Source organism: Humulus lupulus, chromosome 8 (assembly GCF_963169125.1).
Source record: "Humulus lupulus chromosome 8, drHumLupu1.1, whole genome shotgun sequence".
Lineage (NCBI taxonomy): Eukaryota > Viridiplantae > Streptophyta > Magnoliopsida > Rosales > Cannabaceae > Humulus > Humulus lupulus.
The window spans coordinates 156,542,549-156,552,191 of record NC_084800.1 but is presented as its reverse complement, the minus strand read 5'-3'; the positions used below and the strand labels follow the sequence as shown (position 1 = coordinate 156,552,191).

The following is a 9,643-nucleotide window of genomic DNA, read 5'->3' as shown; positions in this document are numbered from 1 at the left end:
GGCCTGGTGGGTCATTGGGCTAAATTATTTGGGGTTTGGATTACAAAAATGCTAACTTATATATTTTGGCTCTCAAATTTGTCATTTTCTTTATTTCTTTTCAAGCTTTGTTTATTTTCTTTTTCTAATTTTTAATGCACCATTTCCCAAAAAATAGTCACAATTTAAATGAAAATTAAATATTTCTTTTATTAATATTAATACATATTTATTATTATTATTGCTGTTGTTGTTGACTGTCTTTTTAGCTATCAGTCTTAAAATGAGAGATTAAAGAAATAAATAACATGAACACAAGGATTTTTACGTGGTTCAAGTTATAAAAGAACCCTAGTCCACGAGTCTCTCGTATTAAGAGGATTGGAAGCTTGTTATGGCAAGTTCTAATGGTGTATTCTTAGGCAACGTTTATATTGCTCTGAGTACAAGATGTTTTCTCTCTCGAAAATTGAACCCTTTACAATGAGACTCACAGCCCTATTTGTAGAGGCTGGGGTTATTAATACTAATTATCAGTAATTAATACACATTCTTCCCATTATTGGGGGATTAATACAAATTCAATGCATTGGGATGCATTGAATAGAGACCACGACCTAAGCGAGATCCGCATGGCCCACTGTAGAAAGGTCCCTACTTTATGGGAAACATGCCCCAGGTAATGTCAAGGCGTGTTGTAAGTATCTCCATGTCAAACGAAATAGTGGGAGTGAAAATTGTTGAGTCGTACAATTGACAACACTATTGACAGATCGCCAAAAAGGTTATCAGATGATCCTTTGGCGCTGCAAACATATATTGGCTTACACCTAGCACCTATCTTAGGTCCGAGAACCAGAACCTCGAACCTAGGGGGAGACCGAGGGAGGAGAGCTATTGTTGAAGGAGCCTCATGATAAGTATATTTTTTGTATAAAGTTTACCTTTCTACTTATCAGATTTTGTGTTCATAAGTAGTGTGTTTGGGGATAGTTAGAATCGTTTTGTTAATTTGTTTCATTTAATCTAAATCATTATTTTTAAGGATAATTGTATATTTTTGATGATTTTTGGTTGAATGATGATTTTGTAGGATTCTAACCATTGGAGTAAAGTGTTAAAGTGAAGAAAAATCGAGAAAAGAAAAAAAGTACGAGAAATCTGAGAGCTTGCCGCTACAGGGAAAAGTCCCTGCCGCTACGAGGCAAGTCAGACAGGTCCTTGCCGCTACAGGGAAAAGTCCCTGCCGCTACAAGAGAAACAGAGAGTCTCGTGCCGCGGCAAGGAAAGTTGCATACCGCGGCACGAAAAGCCTATATCGCATATCTGAAGCCTCGTGCCGCGGCAAGGAAATATGGCTGCCGCGACACGCGTTAAAATTCAAATTTAAATTCGATTTTTCTTAATTTTTGGACGGGAAATAAAAGGGGGATTAGGTCATATTAGTGAAGAGAGTTTGAGATACACGATTTTAGAGAGAGAAACACACAGAGAGCGGAGGAGAAGGAGGATCGCATTCAACTTTTTCAATAGTTTTCTTCTTCTCTAAACTCTTCTATTCTTTGATTCTGGTTATGTTTTTCATCATGATTGTTGGCTAAGTTTCTTTTAGGTTAGGGGTTATTCAAAACCCAGACATGATTGTTTGAATTCAGATGTGAATATTATTTCTTGATTTCCCTAATATTAAATTGATTCTATTTTTCTATGCCTATTGTATGAATTTTGTGATTCCTTGTTAGGGTGTACAACTAATTAGGGTTTACATTATTTCATTATCATCTTAGAATTTCTATTCACCTAATAGTTTAGGGTTCTAAGTATTTGTGATAAATTGCAATCAATGATGTGGTCAAAAGTGTTGTTGATTGTGATGGAGAATAGAACCTAGGTTAAATGAATTAAATGCTTCATTGATTTATTGCCTAGATTAACCTATCTTCACTGTTGTTAATGCTTTTACTAAATTAAATGAATTGTATGCTTAATAGGTTTGTTATTTGGTAAAAAGAATTAATTATTGAGCGCTTAGCCGTAATTGATTGTCATATGGAGATTGGGATAATTGACTGCTTAAGCGTTATCTGCAGGGTTAATAGTTTAATTGGGAATCGGAATAATATTCATTATTGATATTCATGCATGACTGTCTGAGGTGGAGAATAATTCTTAACTGTCTTTAAAATCGTTGTTAATCTCTTCTTGTTATCAATTGTTTTCTTAATTCTTGCTTTTACTTTTACTTTCCAAAACCCCCTTTCCAATTTAACTTTGTTAAGCTTTTGTGAATAATAAATTGAATATAGTTCCCTTGGGTTCGACCTCTATTTGCCGTTATACTAAATAATTGGTTTTAGAGTAAATAAAATATTTGTTAAATTTGGTACGCAATACGACACACATCAAATTTTTGGCGCTGTTGCCGGGGAACTATTTAATTCTTTTTATTATTCATATTGGTTTACTCTTACTAACTTGATTTCTCTTGGCATCGCAGAGTTATATGTCTGGCGAAGACACTCAGAACAGGTTGGAGGCAATCAAACAGTATCTTGCTACTTCATCTTCTTCTCGGACTTCGCGGACTATTACTGATAATCCACTCTTTCAACGTCTTGCTCATCAAGTGGATCCTGTGAAAGTGCCCTTACCATCTCACGACTCAGATTCAGACGATTCTATTACATCTTACAGAGATATGGCACAAAATAGGACGTTGAAAGAGTTGGCTGCGCCAGATATTGATCAACAACCGCTATGCATTCAATATGCTCCTCTTGATGTTAATTTTGAGCTTAAGTCGGGCCTCATTCATCTATTGCCATCGTTCCATGGGCTGCCTGGTGAGGATCCGAATAATCATCTCAAGGAGTTCCACATTGTATGCTCCAGTATGAAGCCAGCCTCAGTGACAGAAGAACAGATAAAACTCCGAGCTTTTCCTTTCTCTCTAAAGGATTCAGCAAAGGAGTGGCTGTATTATCTCCCCCCTGGTACTGTGGAGACCTGGAACACTATGAAGACCTTGTTTTTGGAGCGGTATTTTCCAGCGTCTAAAGTGGGGAGTATAAGGAAAGAAATTTGTGGCATCAGGCAGGCTGTGGGAGAATCACTCTATGATTACTGGGAGCGCTTTAAGCGGTTGTGTGCTAGTTGTCCTCACCATCAGATCAGTGAGCAACTATTGATTCAATATTTCTATGAGGGATTACTGCCGTTGGACAGAAGTATGATTGATGCAGCCAGTGGAGGGGCACTAGTTGACAAGACTCCTGCAGCAGCCAGGAGCTTGATTTCTAATATGGCAGCTAATTCCCAATAGTTTGGTATTCGCCAGGAGCATATGTCAACTTCAAGAAGGGTTAACGAGGTGCAAACTACTGTTGATAATCAACTTGGTCAACAGATAGCTCAACTGACTTCAGTGGTACAACAACTAGCTTTGGGCCAACAGGTGCGGCCATGTGGAATCTGTCAAGTAGTGGGGCACCCTACTGATACGTGCCCCACTCTAGTAGAGGGAGAAACTGAGGGTGTTAACGCTGTAGGAAATTTTCCTGGTCAATTACGTCAGATGTATTATGAACCATTTTCACAAACCTATAATCCTGGCTGGCGTGATCATCCAAACCTTCGATATGGGAATCAACAACAACTAGCTCCACAACCAACAGCAGCAAGACCACCTGGTTTCACTACACAACAGAGGTCTCAAAATAATTATGCACCTAGACCATCACAACCACCGCAGGCGGCTCCACCACCAAATGCTAAACCTTCTACTGAGGATTTAATCAATGCTCTTGCCACAAATACTCTTCAATTTCAGCAAACCACCCAAGCTTCCATCAAGAGTTTGGAGAATCAGGTGGGACAATTAGCGGCATCATATAACCGGTTGGAGGCTCATCTGTCAAATAAATTGCCTTCACAACCTGAGATGAATCCCAAGGAGAATGCTAGTGCAGTAACTTTGCGTAGTGGGACGCAATATGATCCACCTAATCCTCTAATGCCCAGTAAATTGTCATCCAAGCCCCAAGTTGATTGCTCAGTTAATAAAGATGTTCCTCCAAAGCCAACCACCCCTACACAACTCAACCCTAAGCCTACTATTGTCATTCCACCTCCATTCCCAAGCAGACTGAAAAAGACTAAAAAGGAAGAGGTTGACAAGGAGATTCTTGATACATTCCGAAAGGTAGAAGTGAATATTCCTCTTCTTGACGCTATTAAACAAGTGCTGCGCTATGCCAAGTTTCTGAAAGAGTTGTGCACTAATAAGCATAAGTTGAAAGGTAATGAAAAAGTTAGTGTGGGGGAGAATGTTTCCGCAGTTCTACAAAAGAAGCTTCCACCAAAGTGTAAGGATCCTGGTACTTTTACTATCCCTTGCACTATTGGGAATAAAAGAATTGAGCGGTGTATGTTGGATTTGGGAGCCTCTATCAATGTCATGCCATTCTCCATTTATGCTTCATTGAATCTCGTTCCACTTGAAGAAACAGGGGTGATTAGTCAACTTGCTGATAGGTCGAATGCTTATCCCAGGGGTGTAATAGAAGATGTTTTAGTTCAAGTAAATGAATTGGTGTTTCCGGCTGATTTTTATGTTCTCGATATGGAAGATGAATCTATTCCATGCTCCACTCCAATTTTGTTGGGGAGACCATTCATGAAGACTGCAAGAACTAAGATTGATGTGCATGACGGTACGTTGACCATGGAATTTGATGGGGAGACCATTCGATTTAATATTTTTGAGGCTATGAGGTATCCAAGTGTTGTACATGCTGTTTACTCTCTTGATGTGTTGGATAGTCTTTCTCAACGAGTTTTAGATTTGCATAGTGAAGATGATTTGGAGGTTGTGTTGAGAGAGCATCTTGTGTTGACCGATGAAGATTTGTCTCAAGAGATCATGGATGTCATAACCACACTCAATAGTGGTTTTGACAAGACTTTTAAGAAGGTTGCATTTCTTAATTTGCTGATTTCTAATGAGAAATTGCAGCCATCAGTTATTGAAGCTCCTACACTTGAATTGAAGCCTCTCCCGGAGCATCTCAAATATGTTTACTTGGGGAAGAACGAGACACTTCCTGTTATAATTGCAAGAAATCTTAACCAAGGTCAAGAAGAAAAATTAATGAGAGTACTCCAAGAGTATAAAACAGCCATTGGTTGGTCTATAGCGGATATTAAGGGGATTAGCCCTTCCATGTGCATGCACCGAATCTTACTTGAAGAAGGGTTTAAACCAACACGTGAGGCGCAACGGAGATTAAACCCACCAATGATGGAAGTTGTGAAGAAGGAGATTCTGAAGCTCCTTAGTGTGGGTGTGATTTACCCAATCTTTGACAGTAAATGGGTGAGTCCAGTTCAAGTGGTACCCAAGAAGTCTGGCATTACTGTGGTGAAGAATAATGAGAATGAGCTGGTCCCAACTCGAGTTCAAACAGGGTGGCGGGTGTGTATTGATTACCGCAAGCTAAATTCGACAACTCGGAAGGATCACTTCCCCCTACCATTCATTGATCAGATGCTCGAAAGATTGGCTGGCCACCCCTATTACTGTTTCTTAGATGGTTATTCGGGGTATAATCAGATTGTCATAGCCCCAGAAGACCAGGAGAAGACGACCTTCACATGTCCCTTTGGCACATTTGCTTTTCGGAGAATGCCATTCGGTTTATGCAACGCTCCTGCTACATTTCAGAGATGTATGGTTAGTATCTTTTCAGATTACATTGAGAGCATTATTGAGGTGTTCATGGATGATTTCAGTGTATATGGCGATTCATTTGATAAATGCCTGCATAATCTTACTTTGGTTCTCAAACGCTGCATTGAGACCAATCTAGTTTTGAATTGGGAGAAATGCCATTTTATGGTACAGCAGGGGATTGTTTTGGGACATGTTATCTCGGAAAAAGGAATTGAAGTGGACAAGGCCAAAGTTGATCTCATTCGGTCTTTACCACCTCCATCTAGTGTCAAGGAAATACGGTCGTTTCTTGGTCATGCGGGTTTCTATCGAAGATTTATAAAGGACTTCTCTAAAATCTCTACACCACTGTGCAAGCTCCTCCAAAAAGATGTTAAGTTTGAGTTTGATGAGAAATGTCTACTGGCCTTTAATATATTGAAAGAATCTTTGACTACAGCTCCTATTATCCAGCCACCGAATTGGGAGTTGCCTTTTGAGCTTATGTGTGACGCTAGTGATTATGCAGTGGGTGCAGTCCTAGGGCAGCGGGTTGGTAAGCTTCCTCATGTGATTTACTATGCTTCTAGAACTCTAAATGATGCACAGTTAAATTACTCTACCACTGAGAAGGAACTATTGGCGGTTATCTTTGCTTTGGAGAAGTTTCGTTCTTTATTTGATTGGGACAAAAGTAATCATATACACCGACCATGCTGCTCTTAAATATCTGTTAGCAAAGAAGGAGGCAAAACCAAGACTTATTCGGTGGATTTTATTGTTACAAGAGTTTGACTTGGAGATAAAAGATAAAAGCGGCTCGGAAAATCTAGTGGCTGATCACTTGAGTCGGTTGATTCGGGAGGAGGAGTTCTTACCATTGCATGAGCGGTTTCCAGATGAGCAACTCCTTGCCATGCAAGAAGTTATTCCTTGGTATGCCGACATTGTAAACTACCTTGCTTCAAAGGAGTTACCAAGTGATCTCACACAAGCACAACGGAACAAGATTAAGCATGATGCTCGCCACTATATATGGGATGAACCTTATCTTTGGAAGCATTGTACTGATCAAATCATTCGTAGGTGTGTACCGGAATCTGAATTTCGTTCCATCCTTGCTTTTTGTCATGCTTATGCTTGTGGTGGACACTTTGGACCTAAGAGGACAGCTCGTAAGATATTTGACAGCGGTTTCTATTGGCCCATAATTTTCAAAGATGCTTATGCTTATTGTAAGGCATGTGATCGTTGTCAACGAGTTGGTAACATAACGACCAAGGATCAAATGCCTCAAACTCCCATTTTAATTCTTGAGATCTTTGATGTTTAGGGTATGGATTTCATGGGACCATTCCCATCCTCTTTCGGCTATGAATATATTTTATTGGCGGTAGACTACGTGTCTAAATGGGTGGAAGCGATTGCAACTAGAACGGACAATTCCAAAACAGTAGTGGATTTCATTCGCTCCAACATTTTTGTGCGTTTTGGTACACCTAAGGCAATACTTAGTGATCGAGGCACTCATTTTTGTAACAAGAGTATAGAAGCATTGTTTCGACGCTATAGTGTAACTCACAAGGTAACAGTTGCTTATCATCCACAAGCCAACGGGCAAGCGGAGGTCTCTAATCGTGAAATCAAATTGATCCTTGAGAAAACTGTAAATGCAAACCGGAAAGATTGGAGTACAAGGCTTGATGATGCCTTGTGGGCGTATCGAACGGCATATAAAACACCTATCGGTATGTCACCTTATCGATTGGTATATGGTAAACCTTGCCACCTACCGGTGGAGCTAGAGCATAAGGCGTGATGGGCTGTAAAGAAGTGTAACATGGACACGGTTGCTGTAGGACAACAAAGAATGCTTCAATTGCATGAGTTAGAAGAAATACGCAATGAAGCATACGAGAGTTCGAAAATCTATAAGGAGAAAACCAAAGCTTTTCATGACAAACATATTCTTCGGAAGAGCTTTGTGGAAGGTCAGAAAGTTCTCATGTATCACTCTCGCCTTAAACTCTTTCCTGGGAAGTTGAAGTCTCGCTGGTTAGGTCCGTTCATTGTTACCAAGGTTTTTCCTCATGGAGCGGTCGAAGTTGTAAGTCCAAGCACAGGGAAGTCTTTCAAGGTGAATGGCCAGAGACTGAAGCCTTATTATGAGTCAATGGCCGAGGAGGAGCAAGTTCATGTGATGTACCTTGAAGACCCAGTTTATGTCAATGAAGATTGAAGTTCTGAGTCGAGCTAGCGACGTTAAACGTAGCCACCTTTATTGTTTTCAGTTTTAGTTATTTTTATTTTTATTTTAAAGTTGAACATTTAGTTCTTTAAAGTTTTTGTACTCTGATTCTCTCTTTAAACCGTGAAAAACGTGAAGAAAAAAAAATAAAAAAATAAAAAAAAAAAGTAAAAAAAAATTCAGAAAAAGGCACCATGCCGCGGCACATAAAAGCCTTGCCGCGTCACGAGAAGAAGGCACGCACCAGAATGCCAGACCCGAGACCCATTGGCCACGGCAAAGAAAAAGGCTGCCGCGGCACACACCAAGCCGAGAGGAGTGTGCCGCGGCACATCAAATCCCCTGCCGCGGCACGTTATCGAGCCCCAGAAACCGAAGCTCCCCTGCCGCGGCACGTAAATATGCGTGCCGCGGCACGTGCCCAGAAATCCCTGAAACCCCCTTTTTCTTTCATTTTTCCCATTCGCTCACCCATCTCTCAAAACACAAACCTATCTTACAATCCCCACTCTCTTCTTCTTCTCCTCAGCCCTAAAGACCACTCCCATCTCCATAAAACCTCATCACATTCTACTCTAATCCTCATCCTCCTCAAACCTCACCATCCTCATTAAACCATCATCATTGCCTCACCCCACCATACCCATCATCCATTCCCATTCCTCAAAGTTCATCATCATTTGCCACCTACTCTTCTTCTCTTCAATTCATGCTCATTTGGAAGTCTTTGCAAGGAATCAAGGAGTAATCAAGCACATTATCACAGCTTTTAACTGGATTCAAGGTAATATTCTCATTTTCCCTCCTTTGTTTGAGACTGGGCATCATTCAAACCCATTATTAGAGTGGATGGGTTTTGTTGGATCTCCTTCTTTGATTTTGATTTCTGTGGTGACAATGTTTGTATATTGAGTGTATCTACATATTGGGGGTAATTGATCAAGCCATAATCTTGTGATCTTTGAGTTTTACATGGTGCACTCTATATGTTCGATGAAATGTCACATTGAGTTGAATAGCCAGATTTGAGAGTGTTACATCTTCTACTTTGTGCGGTACCATACGTTATTACTTATAATCACTTCTGAAGACATCAATCATCAATTATTGCCCGTGCTACAATGTCAAGCAAGCGATCAAGAATCGAAGCAGGGCCGTCGAACACAGCCAAAGTCAAATATGATAACAAGAAATTCACCTCCAAAGAAGCTTTCGAAAGTTATAAAGAGGCAATGGATAAGAAGAAAGCTTGGGTGGCTGAGAGGGGCTTCGATCTAGACATGCATCACCCTTATCCGAGGTTGATGAGTATCATCGAGCAGAGGGGTTGGCAACGACTTTGTGCCCAACCACAACCCGCGGTTGTTTCGATTGTTCGTGAGTTCTATGCTAATGCAATCGACCGCAAGAATTTACAGGTAATGGTTAGGGGTGTTCCTGTTACCTATTCTGCCTCTGCCATTAACCGTTACTATGGCTTGCCAGACATTCCCAATGACGAATTTAATGCTTCTGAATCAAATCTGGATCCTAATGCCATTATCCAAGCCATTGGCATTAGCGGGGCGCGGTGGAGGACGACAGAGAATGCCTTGTCACACAAACTGGAGTCCAAGTATATGGACTATGAACTCAAAGCGTGGCACCGTTTTGTTGGGGCAAAATTGTTCCCCACAAAACACTTTGGGACAGTGGACGTGTCGTAT

General features: G+C 40.5%; 1 protein-coding gene across 1 annotated transcript; it reads left to right on the top strand.

Moving 5' to 3' along the window:
- The first annotated feature begins 7,529 nt into the window (after positions 1–7,529).
- Positions 7,530–7,928, top strand: LOC133796186 (uncharacterized). Its single transcript, XM_062233665.1, has one exon. It carries the CDS (start codon positions 7,530–7,532, stop codon positions 7,926–7,928), a length of 399 nt encoding a protein of 132 aa, XP_062089649.1.
- The last annotated feature ends 1,715 nt before the right edge of the window (positions 7,929–9,643 follow it).